The sequence below is a fragment of the Lissotriton vulgaris genome, chromosome 3_2, assembly GCF_964263255.1.
Source record: "Lissotriton vulgaris chromosome 3_2, aLisVul1.2, whole genome shotgun sequence".
Classification (NCBI taxonomy): domain Eukaryota; kingdom Metazoa; phylum Chordata; class Amphibia; order Caudata; family Salamandridae; genus Lissotriton; species Lissotriton vulgaris.
In genome coordinates, this window is record NC_141690.1 from 181,029,236 (window position 1) to 181,047,779 (window position 18,544).

At 52.4% G+C, this 18,544-nt stretch overlaps 1 protein-coding gene across 2 annotated transcripts in view; it reads right to left on the reverse strand.

Annotated features, from left to right (window-relative positions):
* HTT (huntingtin) overlaps positions 1-18,544 on the reverse strand; it is a 2,178,328-nt gene that overhangs the window by 1,648,739 nt on the left and 511,045 nt on the right. For both annotated transcript variants that reach the window (XM_086964158.1, XM_086964157.1), the window contains one exon: positions 16,711-16,811. In XM_086964158.1, coding sequence (XP_086820284.1) covers positions 16,711-16,811 — 101 coding nt within the window. The remainder of the gene's footprint in view (positions 1-16,710; positions 16,812-18,544) is intronic.

Sequence of the window (18,544 nt, forward strand, 5' to 3'; positions counted from 1 at the left end):
TGCCTGTCTGCCTGTCTGTCTGCCTGTCTGTCTGTCTGTCTGTCTGTCTGTCTGTCTGTCTGTGCGGTGGGCCCCCCTCGCCTCCTTCGCTGGTGTGCTCCCTCGTGGTGGGCGTCGGCCTCGAGGTCCGGGGGCTCTGCGGCCTACTTGCCTCCTCTGCCGGTGGGGCCGCCCGGAGCCTGCTCGCTGTCGGCCCCTTTCTGCTCCTGGGCCTGCTGCTGGAGTGGGCCGGCTCGCTGATTGCTGGTCGCCTGCGGTGAGACCCCAGGGGCGTGATCGACTGCTGCCTGTCCCGGCTTCCACGGTGGGAGTTGCTGACTTCTGGGGACGGCTTGCTGATCGACTCCATCCCGGTCCTGCCTCCTGTGGCTTGGCTGCGCCACACCGGTGTCTCCTGGACGTCGCCTTTGGGGCCGAGCGGACTCCTTAACCCACGCTTCTGGCGAATTACACCAGGGGGGGGGGGCACTGTGCTGCGGCCTGCGGCTCCCAACTTACGCTGAGGTGCTGGGGGGGGGGGGGTAAGGACTTGGACTCTTTGGATTGGGGGCTGCCACCTGGTGTGCCTTCATACTGCTGTCGCCCCTGCCGGACTGCCCGCGGTTGCCGTGGCGGCACCGGAGCAGTTATAACTGCCTGCTGCCCTAAGCCAGCACTATTATCGGAGCGCCCTTTTGCCTGGTGCGACACTCCTGCCTGCGAGGAAGAAGCCTTTGTTGGTCTGGAGAGCACAGTGGGGGTCCTGCCCTCTCGGGCTCCGAGCTAGCACTCACCAGGTGTAGGGCGGTGGATACCGGACTATGGTTACCCCAGATTTTTTGCCTAGTGTTTAGCTGGTTTTCGACTTAGTTGGCCTGGGATCCTGCTAATCAGGGCCCCAAGCTATCTGCTCACTCTGTAAAATGGACTCCATGTACTTTAGGTACATCTCCAATTGGACATTGGGTCACCTTGTCCCAGGAGCTTTGTGACCAGATATCCACCTTTTTCCACACTAAGATAGCCGACATTCACTCCAGCTTAGAAACTCTCAACCAAGAACTCGGATCCCCCTCTGCCCCTCTACCCCATTGCCATATCCTGTCATAGAAGACCCTACAGAGTCACCACAGGGTAGATCTATTATTTTCCCCCTGATCATGCTAGAGCAACTCAATGTGTACTTGGATAAGCTTAGATCAGGCTCTCCCCTTAATCCTTGTCCTCTGAAGGTCTTCAAAGATTGCAGAGATGTTCTACTCCCTGTGTTTTTGAAGTCATTAATCAGGCCATCCATCAAGGTGCTTTCCCGACCCTCTGGAAAATGGCCATAGTTAAGCCCCTTCTTAAAAAGGCCTCGCTGGATCTTAGCATCCTTAAAAACATTCGGCCTATCTCATTACTCCCAGCACCCGCAAAAATGCTAGAGGCCCACTTAAATCACCATCTGAGTGCCTTCTTGGAGAACTCCAGCCTTCTTGATCCCTCTCAGCACAGCTTTCGCAGGTCTCACAGTACCGAGTCCGCCCTGACAGTCGTCACCAATAACATCCGAGCTAAGGTCGACAGTGGCCAGACTACTCTTCTGGTCCTGCTCGACCTTACTGCCGCTTTTGACACCCTATCCCCCTCCATCTTAGTCGAACGGCTCAAGGAGATAGGAGTGGACGGCCCTGCACTTAGTCTTTTAAAATCTTTCCTGGATGGCCGTGCACAGAGGGTCAAGCTGGGTGACTTTCTTTCCCCAGCTAAACCTGTGCAATGCGGGGTAGGGCTCGTCCCTGAGCCCCACGCTCTTTAATATTTACATTACACCCCTTGCCAGGCTTGTAAGATCTTTTGGGCTGGAAGTTCTCTCCTATGCCGACGACACTCAGATTATGGTCTCTCTTTCCCAAACTGTTGACATCACAGCCCGAAACTTTAACAACTGCATGGCAGTGGTTGCAAACTGGATGGTGAGGAATTCCCTTAAATTGAACGGGGAAAAAACGGAGGTGCTGATCTTCGGAGGCAAGGAGGAGATCTGGTCAATGAACTGGTGGCCTCCCTCCCTCGGAGCCTGTTCATCGCCCTCTCAGTCCGCTCGGAACCTAGGTGTCATTTTTGATTCCAAACTCTCCTTCCAAAAACAAGTCAGCAGAACGACCTCTACCTGCTGTGGCGTTCTCAGAACCTTGAGGAGATTAGTACATTATCTTTCCACCGATGCCCGTAAATTGGTTACGACGGCCCTAATCTCCTCAAGGCTAGATTACTGCAATTCGTTGTACCTGGGAATCAATAAATCCCAGATACAGCGTTTGCAAACAGTACAAAACGCAGCAGCTCGGTTTGTTACTGATGCCCCGAAGCTTGCCTCAGCCACCTCTATTAGGAAGGACCTTTATTGGCTTCCTATCCAGGCCAGAATAGAGTTCAAGGTTCTATGTCTCAGGAGTGTTCTGAAGGCTGGCAGGTCCTGGGTCTGTCATAGGATGGTAGGGAGAGTGTTCCAGGTCTTGGCGGCGAGGTAGGAGAAGGATCTGCCGCCCGGAGTGGTTTTTCGGGCGTGAGGTACTGTGGCAAGGGCGAGGTTGGCAGAGCGGAGGCTGCGGGTGTGGAAGTTGAGTTGGTGGTTGAGATATGCTGGTCCGGCGTTGTGGAGGGCCTTGTGTGCGTGGATGAGGAGTTTGAAGGTGATACTCTTGTTGACGGGGAGCCACTGCAGGTCTCTCAGGTGGGATGTGATGTGGTTGCGTCGTGGGATGTCGAGGGTCAGACGTGCCGCGGCGTTCTGGATGCGTTGCAGCCGCTTCAGGAGCTTGGTTGTTGTCCCCGCGTAGAGGGCGTTCCCGTAGTCCAGTCTGCTGGTGATGAGGGCATGGGTGACGGTCTTTCTGGTGTCGGGGGGAATCCATTTGAAGATTCTGCGGAGTATCCGGAGGGTGTTGAAGCAGGATGCGGAAAACTGCGTTGACTTGCTTGGTCATGGAGAGGGCGGAGTCTAGGATGTTCCCCAGGTTGCGTGCGTGGTCGGTGGGTTCTGGGGCTGTTCCTAGCGATGTAGGCCACCAGGAGTCGTCCCAGGCTGAGGGGGTGGAGCCGAGGATGAGGACCTCCGTCTTTTCTGAGTTCAGCTTCAATCTGCTGTGCTTCATCCATTCGGCAACAGCCTTCATTCCTCTGCGGAGGTTGGCTTTGGCGGTGTGGGGGTCCCCGGTGAGGGATATGATCAGCTGGGTGTCGACGGTGTAGGAGAATATGTTGAGGCTATGTTGTCGTGCGACGTGGGCGAGCGGTGTCATGTAGATGTTGAACAGCGTCGGGCTGAGGGAGGATCCTTGTGGGACGCCGCAGACTATCTCTGTGGTTTTGGAGCGGAAGGGTGGGAGGCGGACGCTCTGGGTTCTGCCGGATAGGAAGGATGCGGTCCAGGCCAGGGCCTTCTCTTGAATTCCGGCGTCATAGAGGCGCACTGCTAGAGTGCGGTGGCAGACCGTGTCTAAGGCTGCTGATAGGTCTAGAAGGAGGAGGGCGGCTGTTTCTCCTTTGTCTATCAGGCGACTGATATCGTCGGTGGCGGCGATGAGGGTGGTCTCGGTGCTGTGGTTCCTGCGGAAGCCTGACTGAGAAGGGTCCAGGATGTTGTTGTCTTCGAGGTAGCAGGTCAGCTGTCTGTTTACAATCTTCTCCGTGACTTTCGCCGGGAAGGGGAGCAGGGAGATGGGCCAGAAGTTCTTGAGGTCCTTGGGGTCTGCCTTGGGTTTCTTCAGTAGGGCGTTGATCTCGGCATGCTTCCAGCTCTCCGGGTAGGTTGCTGTCTCGAAGGAGGAGTTGATAGTTTTCCGGAGATGGGGGGCGATGGTTGCGCTGACTTTGTTGAAGACGTGGTGAGGGCATGGGTCAGAAGGGGATCCGTAGTGTATGGAGTTCATGGACTTGATGGAGTATTCGTCGCGGACGTTGGTCGAGGTGGTCAGGCGGCTGGTGCAGGTGGGGGGGTCGCAGGGCTGGTTGTCTCGGCGGTGGGTGTGTCGGAGTTGAAGCTGTCGTGGATGTCTGCGATCTTGCGGTGAAAGAAGGCGGCCAGTGAGTCGCACAGGTCCTGTGAGGGTGGGATGTCGTTGGTGTTGGATCTGGGGGTGGAGAGTTCTGTCACGATGCTGAAGAGCTCCTTGGAGTTGTGTGCGTTGTTGTCTAGGCGGTCCTTGAAGGCGATCCTTGAAAGCGGTCCTGATGAGTTGGTGATGTTTGCGGGTGGCGTTCTTGTGGGCTGTGTAGCTGTCTGGAGTGCGGTCGCAGAGCCATTTCTTCTCCAGCTTCCGACAGGTGTGCTTGGAGGTCCGGAGGTCTTCGTGAACCATGCGGCTTTCTTGTTGATATGATTGGTTGTGGAGGTCTTGAGTGGGGCGAGGGTGTTGGCGCAGTTGTTGATCCACTGTTTTAGGTTGGTGGCGGCGGTGTCAGGGTCGGTGGGGTCACCGGGTGTACTCAGGGCGAGGGTGGTGGTCAGTTGGTCCTCAGTGACTTTGCCCCAGCATTGGCGTGGCAGCTGTTGGGTGCGGTGGTGTGTGGTGGGTTTCCTGAAGGTGAAGTGGACACATCTGTGGTCGGTCCAGTGGGGTTCGGTAGTGTGGTTGAAGGAGACGTGGGGACTTGCTGAAAAGATGGGGTCCAGTGTGTGTCCGGCGGCGTGGGTGGGTGTTGTTACGAGCTGTTTGAGTCAGAGGTTGGCGAGGTTGTCGATCAGGGCGGTGGAGTTGTTGTTGTTCTCGAGGTGGAAGCTCAGGTCCCCGAGGAGGATGTAGTCTGTGGAGGCGATGGCGTGGGTGCTGATGAGGTCGGCAATGGTGTCTGAAGTCTGGTCGGGGTCCGGGTGGTCTGTACATGAGTATTCCTCTGAGGGTGGTGTTGGGGTCGGTGTGGATCTGGAAGTGCATGTGTTCGGCGGTGGTGAGGATGTCTTCGGTGTTGGTCGAGACTCTGAGGGTGTCCTTGTTGATGATGGCGATTCCCTCTCCTACTCCGTTGGTGCGGTCTCTGCGGGAATCTTGTAGCCCTCCGGGATGGCTATGGTGATGTCTGGTGCCGACGTGGCGTTCAGCAAGGTCTCTGTCAGGAAGGCGACGTCCGGGTGGTTGAGTCTAGGAGGTCCCAGAGTTCAATGGCGTGCTTGCGGGCGGAGCGGGTGTTGAGGAAGATGCAGCGGTGGTGGTTGGGTTCTCTGGTTGATGGTTTCGTGGGACAGATGCTGGTGAAGCTGCAGCTCCTGCAGGTGAAAGGCCCTTGGGTGTGCTTCGGGGTAGCCTAGTAGCAGGAGTGGTCGTGACCGGTGTTGAGTGCGTGGAGGGTGCTGGAGTCGTAGTGCAGTCTGGTCTTGTGGTGGTTGCGCTGGGCGCGGTCCAGACGCGGACGGGCGCAGACGGGCTTGCCTTTGGCGCGCCATCGGCGCGCATCTGCTGCGCTTCTGCGCGGCGGCTTCCTCCATAAGAGGCGAAGTGAGAGGGAGGAGCAGCTGGGATGCGGGAGCGGGGCAGCCAATGGGCGAGGGAAGGGTCACAGAAGGTAAAAGCGGGCAGGCCGCAAGGGAGCAGCGGCGGGAAGCGTGGGGCGGGGAGTTCAAGGAGATGCCAGGGAAACAGAGATCAGCACAATGAACAAAACAAAATAAGGCCACAAAAACAATATCCAAGAATACCAGTCCCAGGGGCAGATCAGCGGTGGGCTCCAAGCAGCAGGAGGGACACGGACGCACAGAGGGAGCCGTGCGGAGTGACCAGAGGTCAGGGCATAGGTGCATCCAAGGCCTACCAGGGGCTGCAGCATGTATTATGCCACCCCTGGCTGGCCACTCACATTGACACAACTGGCTGATCACTCAGCTGGGGCAAGGTCATGTAATCACCCCTTGCTTAGGTGTAGTATCCCTATACCTACCTTTACATATAGACACATATATACCTATAAGTCACTCCTATGGCAGGCCTTAACAATCCTGGAGGCAGAGTGCTTGGTTTTATGTGAGATGAGGCTCTAGCATGAGCTGAGCCTGTCTGCAGCTTTCGGAACCATGTCCTTATAGCTGTTCTATGATATAGCCATACCATATACTCTTAAGTGCATTATAATCCTCGCGGTTGAATGCTAACTTTGGTTTGGCTTTATCAAAACATGTCGCGTAAGGTGTCATACGCTTTGAAATACTACCCCTTCACCAGTTCTGGCGACGAAGGTAGCATTCCACCCTTCTAGAGGGAGAAGACATGTTGTTCCCACTAAACCCGGTTAAAGTTAACCAGATCCTCAGCATCACAAAATGGATGCTGCTGCCACAGACACAAGTCTGACCTCCTGCTGCTGGGAGTCCTTCCAGCGAGGGAGGCATGGACAATAGGTTTCCTGTCTTGGGAGGTGCTAGCACCACCCCAGACAGGCCATAGTGTATTGGGGCAGGGAGGGCTGAATGAAATGAGACACTGCCTGGGGCACACAAGATGCCCCATGCATAGCCCGGTTCAAAGCAGTAGCTGGGGCACTCCAGCCCCAGCTCTGGCGCGAAACTGGACAAAGGGAAAGGGGTGTAACCACCCCCTTCCCTGGTCCCACCCATAGGAGGCAGGTAATCCAGCCCATTAGATTGGTATATAGGTAGGAGGTGAGTCTATAGACTTTAGATTTATCCTGACTGAAACTTGAAACGAAACTCTGGACCTTTGACGTTCTACTTGAAGATAGAAGACTGAAGAATCTACCTTGTGGTCAAGGAGTGACCACCCTGCACAAGCAAGCACCATCAAGCGATCAACGGTTTGCTTTGTTGTCGCTCCCACCGGAGTCCAAACACAGAGCCTGACAAGACCCGGACTTCCAGACTTTCTTCAGCCCGATCCACAGCCACAGCAAAGCTGAGACCCATGGAGGTGATGTGAGACGTGGGACCGGCCATCTTGGAAAGCCAGCGAATTGCTTTCCATGCAACAGCTGAGGCACCCTCCAAGTTGTGCATTGGGGACTGAGAAGCCCCAGCACCGAGCGTCATCTGCGCCAAAGACCACCCCTCCACACTCCACGAGTGCCGCATGGGGCCCTTTTGCATTTTTCTGCTCGACGTGTCTGTCCGGTCACTTGCCCGTTGGCTAGTGCCCTCTGTGACGACGAACCTACGAATTTCCACCACTGGCCTGGTTGCTCCAGGCTGGCCCATGCTTCCCTGAAAAGGAGAAGCCCATCAGACCTTGCTGGTCTGATCCAGAAGCCATATTCGATTCCTGCGTGGGTTGCCTTGGCCAAGGCTTGTTCACTCCAATCCGGAAGCCAACACCGTCGACAGCGAGATCCTTTGCGGGACAGTCCGTGCCAAGCTCCTGGTCATCGTCGACACCTCCTGGTCCACGTGGCTGCAGAGACAAGCTTCATGACATCACCTGATTGCTTCGCGACATCGCCTGGTTCCTTCCTGATCACTGGCTAGTGACCCAGACTCTGTCCCCTCTGCTTTCAGGTACTCTTCATCCTTGATCCGCCCTTGGATCCAACCGGACACTTCTCTCCTGGTCGCCAGCAGCCTCTTTCTTCAAGACTCCATAGGATTCAGCGACGAAACCTGACACACTTTGACACCTATGCACCCACTTCCTGTGGGTGAGGTAACGAGAGTACTCCGGTGCTCCTGTGGGTATTAACAATCCTAGTGTCCCAGTTTTCAGTAGCTTTCTCCTAGTCCATCCGGAAGTGACCTAAAAGAACTAGTTTCCCATTCTTTTGTTCCCATTCTAACTCTATGGTAACTTGCGTGTGTGTGAAGACACTGCACACGCCTCCCGTAGGCCTCCTACTTCATACCCTTTGGTAGTACAGTGTAGCCCCAGCGATTCCCTAGGCCCTAGGCCTATCCTTTGTTCGTGACGTGGTTCTTATACCACTATTTTAGTATATGGCTTGATGTGCCCCTAGGGTGCTACTGTATATTGTGCAACTTATTGTATGATAATTAAGTATCTTGTTATGTGCTTGTGCCTCTTGTGAGAAGTTGGCCTGATATATAGTGCTCACTATTCCAGTGATCACTATGTATCATACCAAACGACCCTTATTGATGATTGGTTGTAAGTCAAACTTGTAGACCAGCTATCCTAGTAGCATGGACAAGAGCAGTCTTTAGGCTAAACTCTAGAGGGCGTGTTAAGCCAGCTGTTATACCATCACATATACCCCTTGAACACCAAGTGAAAGGACACCACACAAGTTGTTATGAAAATAAAGGATATTTATTTATAACAAGTCTACCCTGAACTCTTTATGAGTCAGGGAGCTAAGCACACAACAAAACTCTTAAGAAAATACTTCAAGTTGCACAATTTACACAAATGCCCGAGGGGCACGAAAAACCATATACACTAAAAGTGGAATGCGAAATACTAGCAGGTAAGTAACAAGATCCAGAGGCTTCAGGATCGCTAGGACTACACTGCTGAACCTTCAGGTTAGGAGCAGGAGGCCTAGGGAGATCGGTTGCAGAGTGTGCACTCTCACGCGGGATGCGGGACAAAGTCTATGGATGCTAGTATTCGTAAAGTTACTGTTATCGGACGAATCCGACGGGGTAGACTAAAAACGACAGAGGATCTGGACACTTAGATAGTGAACCTACGTTGGAGCACCGAAATGGTCAGGTCACCTAGCCCAGGGGCCGCGGCTGCATAGGGTTCAAAAGACGTCGGGAATCCTCGTTGTAGTCTATGGAGCCTGAAAGAAGAAGTTGCTGGCAGGCGACCAGTGAAGATGTTCGGAGTGATCCAAGCCTGGATCGATGATGGAGATGACCTGAAAGCAGAGGGGACTCAGTTCTTAATCACTAGCCAGTGATTAGGTGGGCACCAGGATGACACCGGATGAAGTCACCTCGACCAGGTGAGTGAGCGACGCTGGACTCTGCTGTCCCTCGGACCAGGAGGCGTTGTCGGCGACCAGGCTGGAGGCGCGAGCTGTCCCACGAAAGTGTCTGCTGTCGGCGATGCTGGAACCAGGATTGGAGCAACAAGCCTTGGCAAAGGCAAGCCTACGCGGTGGAGTCAAGATGGCGTCTGGAGTGGACCAGGAGGGTCCGGGGTGCTCCTCTTTTGGAAGGGAGCAAGGGCCAGTCTGGAGCAACCAGACCAGCGATGAAATCGTCGTGGTGCGTTGTCAGGAGGGCCACAAGCCAGCAGGCAAGTGACCGGACAACGCGGTGAGCAGCAAAGAGCAGAAAGGCCCCACGCAGATCTCGTGGATGCTGGGGGGCTGGACTTCGGTGCTGGAGCTGCTCAGGGTTAGGGCTTCTCAAATCCCAAAGCACTCACTCGAGGATTCCTCGGCGGTCGTGCTGGATAAGCGTCGTGCAGTTTTGAAGATGGTCGGTCCCTTCAGGTCTCGTCACACCCACGAATCTCAGCTGGGCTGATGATGCAGGTAGAGGTCAGAGATGCCAGGGAATCCGGGTCTCGTCGAGCTGGGCAGTCTTGATCCGGAGGATTGACTTACAGCAAACCGCGATGCTTAGATGGTGCCTGCGGGTGCAGGGTGGCTACTCCTTAGCCACAAGGGAGAGTCTTCAGAAGGTATCAAGAGTTCCTTTCGTGGAAAGTCGTCAAGATTCAGAATTATCTAATTTGGGAAGGGGGCCTGCTCCTACCTTTATTCTAAAAAAAGGGGCTGGCACGCGACTAGGTCCTGCCCATGGGTGGGACCAGGAGGGGGGTGGTTACACCCCTCTCCCTTGTCCGGACTTTCCCCAGCTCAGGGGCTGGTGTGCCCCTGGTACTGGTTTAAGCCGGCATATGCACAGTGAGCACCGGGGTGCCACTTGCAGTCACCTTCCTCTCAGCCCTGCCTACCTGGGATACACAAAACCCTGTCTGGTATGGTGCTAGCACCGCCCCTGACAGGAAACCCTTTGTCCCCATACCCCTCTCATTTTTAATTAAGATAGATAGCTACAAAGCTGCAAACGGGCTCAGCTCATGCCAGAGCACCATCTCACATAAGTCCAAGCACTCTGCCTTGAGGATTGATAAGGCCTGCCATAAGAGTGACTGATAGGAATACATGTGTCCATTTTAGGGTTAGATATAGGTATACTATATCTAAAGCAAAGGGTGATTACACCACCTTGCCCCAGCTGTCGTGCAACCAGTTGTGTCAGATTTGGATGGCTAGCCAGGGGTGGCATAATACATGCTGCAGCCCCTGGTAGGCCCTGGGTACACCTATTCCCTGGATGCCTAAGGTATACTGTACAGGGACTGATAAGGTGGCCCAGTACCAATTGTTAAATGCACCTAAGGTACATGTGTGTCAATTTAGAGAGAGAACAGCTAGGCTGTGGGTCTGATTAGCATGCCCACAGCCAGGGAAAGTAATAAACCAGTGAAGCAAAAAGCAAAAATCTGGGGTGATCATAGGATTGCAGACCCTACTCTCCTACACCTCTGACCTCATAAAGAGTTCAGAGGGGTTGTGTTAGAAACAAATACATATATATTTTATATATAACCTGTGGGGTGTCCTTTCATTTGGTATTAAAGGGGTTACATATGGTAAAACAGCTGGTTTCACATGCCCTCTTGAGTTTAGCCTGAAACTGCTTTGTCCATGCTACCACTAGGATAGCTGGTCTATAAGGTTGACTTTACAACCATCACCATAAGGGTTGCTTGGACTGATACAGGGTGCCCACTAGAATAGTGGACATCACTTATCAGGCCAACTTCACACACCCGGGGGCTATGTGATAGTGGGAGAGTCATTATCTGGCGGACTGCTCCAGTGGCCATCCTTCTTGAGCACTGTACATTTCACTGTACTAGATCGCCGGCCACGGGCACGATGTGGTGCCGGCCCAGTTTGCACTGCTAATTACCCTGCGGCATCTGTAACGCCGTTGGACACTCTCCGGCCCCTCGGTCACCCCTTGAACGGGAGCTGTTGGTCTTTGCACCTCCATCCAAACCCCCCCTCTCCTGCGACTTGCCGCAGTGCCGCTCCACTGCCAGCACTTGCTTTAACTCTTGGGCGGTTGCGGCGGACCACAACCTTATACAATGGGGAAAAGTGATCCTAAACAGCCAAAAATAGCCTTTGAGCTGCACACGTCCTCTCGGTAGGACATCTCGGGTGCTGAGGGTGCCGACTCTGCAATGGGGGGAGTGGAGGTCCTGCCGTCCCGTGAGGATGACCTCAAGGCCATAATGCTGGATGTCAAGTCCACGGTCACTGGCATAGCCGACTAACTCTCGGCCCGCCTCGACAAGGTGAAGTCTTGAGTGGACTTCCATGACAATCGCCTCCTGCACGTGGAGTCAAGGGTCTCTGACGCGGAAGACGCTGCCACCCAGGACCGGCGGAAATTACTACAAATGGAGAAGATACTGGCCATAATTTGGGACCAGAATGAGGACTTAGAGGCCCGCTCCCGGAGATGTAATCTACGTATCACAGGCCTTCCGGAGTCCACGAACATTATAAAGATGGAGGACCCCGTGGAACAGTTGCTTAAGGAGCTTATTGGAATAGTCTTGTCCACAGTCTTTATTGTTGAGCGGGCACACCCTGGGACCCCGCCCGCGAGCTGGTCTCCCGCAGCGTCCCATCATAGCGAAGATCTTAAACTACCGTGACCGGGACGCAATCCTCCGGGCGGATCGCGACAGGGGAGCCATCACCCACCAGGGCAACGCCCTTTCCTTCTACCCTGATTACACCCTCACAGTGCAGGCCGCCTGGAGGGAATTTTCACCTGCCAAACGCATCCTTCTTAAGCATGAGGTCTCCTATTCATTGGCCTACCCGGCGAAACTTCGAGTCCGCCAGGGGGCGAAGACGCTGGTCTTCCCGGATCCCAAGGAGGTCCTGGCCTTTGCCAAAAAACTGGACAAGGATGCCCGCTCTTCTCCTTCCACGCCTCAGTCCGACGGAGCTGGCCGCCTCAGCGATAATGATTGAGTAGTGTACTCTCTATTGGATGTCTGAATTGTGTTTAATTCTTTGACTGATGTCTGATCTTGATATGCTTGGCCACCCTGCTTCACTGCAGGGGTGTACGCTGGGCCCTGCCTTGCCCCCACAGGATGATTCCCTACTCTTCCCTTAGTCCCTTGTTTCCTGGTTGTGGGTCCCTGGGGCGGGAGGGGTGGGTTACTCAGCCTGATTGGGGGGGGGGGGTTGGAGTGGGTGTGGGGTGGTTGGGGATGGTAGTTTTGGGGAAGGTGGGGGGAGGGGAGTTTGGGGGGAGTGGTGGGGGGGAGGTGTCGGGTTGGGGATGGGGGCTGTCTGTGTCCTCTACCGAGGAGGCGGCTTCAGTTTGCCGCCGTGAAATTGTTATGCTCCATCCTTTGTCTCTATGTCGCAACCTGGTTGGGTTTGGGATGACATTTGTTTGCTGTTTGGTTTTCTCAAGATGCAGTCGACAATTTCGACATTGACACTATGCTGTGCATGTTATTATGGTCGCCTTTTTATTTCCCCTCCTCTGGGTCCTGCTCTTCAGTGCCACTTTGTACGTCTTGTCTATCTGCCGGTGCTATTGGCCGGCCGGTCTGTTGTTTCCCTGGCCCTTTGCCCCTCCTATCACGCTTTGTTTTCCCTAGCCCGCTTTAAACCCCCTCATGGGTAGCCGGAGATTGGCCTGTGCTCTCGGGGTTTCGCCACTCCGCCATCTGCTGCAGCGTCCCCGGCTGATTCTATCCCACCTACAGCGGCACAAGGTCGACATCTGTCTCTTGCAGGAGACGCATCTTCTGCCCGGGACGGTCTCCAGGTTGCTCTCTCAGTACTGGGGGGAGATCTATTCCGCCACCTACTCCTACTACGCCAGGGGGGTTTCGGTCCTGCAGAGTCGTGGCTTGCCCTGGCAGACTATACGAGCAATTCAGGAACCCGGAAGGTAGAAATGTGATTCTCAATGGCGTGCTCTTTGCGCAGCCAGTCACAATAGCCACGGTTTAATGCCCAAATAGTGAGGATCGGCACTTTTTTGCACATGTATGGCACCTCATCTCCTCCTGCGGTCCTGCTGCTGTTCTCTGGGGGGGATTTTAATATTGCTGGCATCGCATCCCTGGATCGATCGGGGTCTCTTTCGTCTCACCCACGCGCCACTGCGGCCCTCTTATCTAGCCTCTCTGATAATACCCTCCATGATGTTTGGCGCCATTCCCATCCTACAGTGAGAGAGGGCACCTGCTACACCGGAGCCCGGGGCTGCTGGTCGCGAATCAATTTCTGGCTGGCCACCCCTGATGCCCTGTCCTGGCTCACAAACGCGATGCACATGGCTAGCACTTTTTCTGACCATGCGCCGGTCCAGGTACGTATTCGCCCTCCGTACTACCCACGTAGGGCTTTCACCTGGCATCTCCCACATAATGCCCTTCGAGACACCGCTTTTTGTGCCGACATACAGACTGCCATCACTAAATATTTTGACACTAATGTTGGCAACGTGGACTCCGCGTCCACCCTTTGGGAGGGGTTCAAGGTCGTTATCTGCGGCGAATGTATCTCTAAGCAGGCAGGGGTACTTCGCTCTATTCGTGCCACCCTAGCAAAGCTTGAGACAGAGATTCGTGAGCTGGATGAAGCCCAGGCAGCCAACCTTCTGCGCCCTCCCCACGCCGCATCGTATGTCACTGCCTTATGTGATGGTGGTACTGATAGGACCACCTCCCCGGCGGAAATACAATCTCGCTTCCTTGATTATTACTCCCGGCTGTATTCCGCTGTCCCGGCGCGAGTGGATCCTGATTAGTACTTCAACTCTCTAGTGCTGGTCTGGCTGGGGATTATCATCGTAAATTCCTGGATGAGCCGTTCTCTAGGGAGGAAATCCTTGCGGCCATCAATGTCCTACCTGGAGATAAGGCCCCTGGTAATGACGGGTTACCGGCTTCGTTTTATAAAACTTATGCGGACATACTGGTGCCTCACCTAGCTGCTATGTACAATGACTCCATGGACAACGGAGCTTTCCCGCCCTAGCTTCGTGAGGCGCTGATAACTTTGCTTCTGAAACCCGATAAACCGGCAGGCAGCTGTGATTCGTACCGTCCCCTTTTCCTAATTAATATTGACAATAAAATGTTCGCCAAATTGTTAGCTGCTCGTTTACTCCTGCTTATGCCTACTATTGCCCTCCCCGATCAGTCCGGCTTTAACCCCGGCAGAGCCACCTCGCCTAACCTCCGCACCATTTTTTCGGTTTTGCACACAATTAACCCTGAGTTGCCAGCTGTCGCTGCCTTATTAGACGCCATGAAGGCAAGCAACACGTTGGAGTGGGCCTTTTTGTTCTATGTCCTGCCGCGCATGGGTTTCAGCGATAAGTTTCTTCGTAAGGTTAAGCTTTTATATGCCGGCCCTGTGTCGCGGATCCGTGTCAACGGCCAGATCTCCGACCCGTTCCCTGTCGCGAGGGGCACACGCCAGGGGTGTCCGTTGTGTCCGTAGTCGCCCATGCTTTTTGCTGTGGCAATGGAGCCCCTGACCGCAAGATTGCGACAGCACCACACTCAGAGGTATCGGGTTCTCTTTCCGTTCATTGTTAGTGTCAATGTACGGGGATGATGTTACGCTTTATGTTCGTCACCCTCAAGATAACCTTAGCCCGCTGGTCCGAGAGAATATTCGGTTTGGTGGGCTGTCGGGGATATAGGTGAACTGGGGTAAGTCCGTCCTCTTCCCTTTGACGGAGGCCACTCTGCCCTTTGTACATGGTTTTCCCTTTGTCTGGGCCACTGGCCCCACGCGTTATCTAGGTGTCTGGATCAGCAGGGATCTGGACGAACTCTGGAGATCGAATTTCGGACGCGCCGTGGACTGGCTGGAGTCTAGAATCCCGACCTGGAGTCGGCTCCAATTGTCTTTAGCAGGCAGCATTGCAATTGAAAAAATGGTGGTCCTTAATAAATTCCTTTATTTGTTTCTGAATGTTCCCATCCCTCTCACTTCACATTTTTTTCTCAAGCTCCGCTCCTTAATAATCTCGTTGGTATGGGCGGGCAAACATCCGAGAATTCTTCCGCTGTCCATGGCCGCTGGCGGGATGGGCGCGCCCGACTTCCAACTTTATGCCCTGTTTGCTCAGGCCAGTTTTCTTTATTTTTGGATCCATCCCTCTCCGTATCAGCCGCATGTGGCGGTGGAGATGGATTTGGCGTCCCCCTTGCCTCTCTCCACGGCCTTGCTCGCACCTGTGGCGCGGCCCCGGACTGAGGTGGACACGGTCGAGACGCTACGTTGGGCCTGGTCGGCACTTCGCCGGTTCTCTGGTGCCCCCCTGCTCTCTGCTAACTCCTGCCCATTGTGGATCACCCAGATTTACCCTCACTTCAAGCGTCCAGTTTGACTGCCGTTGCGAGGCGCCTGGGCTTGGCGACGATAGCGGACCTCTATCCGGGGAATACCTTCTACTCCCTTCCGGAGGGCTTGGGGTTACAGGAAACGCTCCTCTTTTACCAGCTACGTGCCACGTGTCGGAAGCTGCACCCTTCCTTTCCTCAACCTCATTCCTCCTCGTCCCTGCATAAACTTGTAACTCGCCTGTATGCTCTCATCTTAGTGTCCGCTCCTATCTCTTCTGATCGTGCTAGGATGGCTTGGGGTAATGACCTTGGCGCCGAAATCTCGCCGGCGGACTGGCTGTATTGTTGTGACCAGACGAAGAAGTTATCGCCTAATTACCGTCTACGTTTGATTCATTTTAAATACTTGCATAGGCTGTATTGAACCCCGGTGAAGCTTCATAAGCTAGGGCTCTTACCTGGTGATAATTGCATGTGTTGTGCTGCGCCGGCCGTGGACTTTGCCCATCTCGCTTGGCTCTGTCCAAGGGTATCGGACTTCTGGCGATCGGTGTGTTCAGATATCTCCGAGATCACTGGTGCGGTGGTGAGCCCTGATCCCTCCCTGTGCCTCCTTGGCTTTGTCAAGCCCTGCCCTGATGCCTCGTTGCAATGCTGCTGGTCCTCACCAGGCGCAAGGTGGCAATGTGCTGGGGTCGACGTCCCGCCCCCGGGTTCGAGAGTTGGCTGGAGGATGCCTCTCGCTGTCAAACCCTCCTGTCTGAATTTTAAGATTTAATGCCCGCAATTTGGGGTCCCTTGGTCGCCTATTTGTTTTCCCGTCCCCGCTCTAGTGGCACTGCCTCACCCGTGCTCCCTGCCGGCCCTGGGTCCGCGGCTGCCGCCAGTGCTGGCCAGTAGCCTGCTTTCCCCCTGCCCTGCCGGGTGTCTCGCCTACTTGGAATTCGATGTCCCCCCCCCCTTTTTTTTGGACCAGACATCTGCTGGGTCCTTGTGAGTGGGGCGCCCTCCGGGGGTTGGAGGTTATGTCCACATTTTTCAAGATGTGTTTTCTGTTATTGTGGCCGATATATGAGAGATATGCACTGATTGATATGTTCACTGCTGTATATGGAACTGCCATTTGATACTGCGCTTTGTACTGTGTCTGCTTTGAATTTTGTTCAATAAAGGTTTTTAAAAAAAAACCTCTGCACATAGTCACAAATAGTGTATTTAAAACCAACTATTTTACGACAATGTACTTAGGATGAGTTACTAACTACAAAGGTACATAATATGGTTAATTGGACAGTAGGGTTTTGGTTTTAGTTCAAATGTTTATTTTCTAGCCCATGGATGAAATGTTAACATAAAAAACATACAAGTGAGATCAGGTTCTATGGTGTTGGACTTCTATTATCACAAAAAATACCTTGCTAAGGATGTTGCAGCAACGTGTCGCACCCGGGGATCTTCATCACCAAGAAGATATAGAATAACATTATTAAGAACTCGATCCTGGAGTTTCAGTAACTGCAATAATCAAACATGGAAAATTAAATTTGCATGAGCAATATTGTAATCATGCAACACATCTTTTATCTGCAAGAAATATGGTAACTCTTATCCTGAAATATACATGCTTTCAATGTAAAATATCCACCCATTTTCTCCAAATATTAGTTAATTAGACTATTGCTGAGTTCAGGATAAATAATACTATAATAATTGAGTTGCTGTAGCTGCCTATTTTACAGTAAGAATATTTTGATAGCCACTCTTTTTTCCTGCAGCTCTTGCCATCTTAGAAATGCACTAGCACCCAAAATTGGGAAAATAAAACACTTTAAAAATCTCAAAACAGAAGTGGACCCAAAGAACTCAACTGCATCGCTTGAGGTCACGGAGTAACTTAAGGGACGCCACAGACAATGTTACTGGTATATATATGCATGCACAGGCCATCAGTTGAAAAATACTTTCCCACCAACATTTTTAAGAACAACAGTATCCTTCACAAACATTTTTACAGCCTGTAGGTAACAACCTAAGTAAGGTAAGTGTTTTTATTCTGCTTAAAGATCTTAAAAAAGCCACGTTCCCAAAATCTCCAGAAACATCATGTAACTAAAGCATGGATGGTGAGGCCGAAGTGTAAGCATCAAATATTATACTAATGCTATGTAAACACAAAGTGATGCTCAAGTGAATGTCTTACAAACCTGTTGCTGTGACACATCTTTGAGTAGAACAGCAGTAGTCACTAATTATTGGTGACATATTGTGAAAATGCTATGAAGCAACAGTATAAGTTTCCAAACCACCTCTTAATATGTTGCTATGCAGGTCACTGTCCAACATAATATGCTCCGTTTAGTGATGCTTAAGACACTTCTTTTCAATGGATGGGCACTTGACCAAGTATTTTACGCTGCTAACTCATGAATATACAGTGGCTGAGCACAGTGCAAAGGTTCAAGTCACAGACTATTCCTTAGCACTCCAAGGCTCAAAAATGCTACACTGAAGCACTATACATTCAGAGAATACTTCAGAAAGATAAGAGTTTAAGATGAAAGAACAGATGAACTACAGTGGATCTTCTATACTGCACACAGGTAACTTAGTTGAAATGCAGACAGATTGGCAACTCAAAAGTCATGTTTTCAAGTCAAACACTTCAAAGCACACTAATAGAAACTTAAATGTACATCTTCAAGTATGGGGTAAAAATAAAAAAAGAGGAATCCTTTTTATGTGACCACTAAAAACAGCCAAAGCAAAAAGGATTGTCAAGTATATCCAAAACATATATATCATATCTATTTGGTTTACTTTTATTTATATTATTAACATTTTATTTATTACCATTTCGCCTTTTCTTGGGAAAAATAAAGGGACATTGGAAACATTAGAGGGCCAGCAAAGTAGAGGATAAAACGGTATTTTATCTTATCATTAACATGAGTTGATCTACTTTGGTAACACTATTTACTAATGCATAGACCAGAGGCATGAATATATCTACACATATATCCTCTCTGACAAAGGTATGATCAAAGTACCACTTCTGCTCTCAAGTCTTGCCAGTTGCGGAAGACTGATATGGTTCCCTGTGTTCAGACAAAGAGGGAATACGGAGTAGGTACAAAATAAATGTCAGGGGATATCCCCTCTGAACGATTTGTAATACCCATCGATCCAACGTGGTGGACTTCCAGTGGGGAGGGAAAATTGGATAATGTTCTTGTGTGGCTCTAGAATGC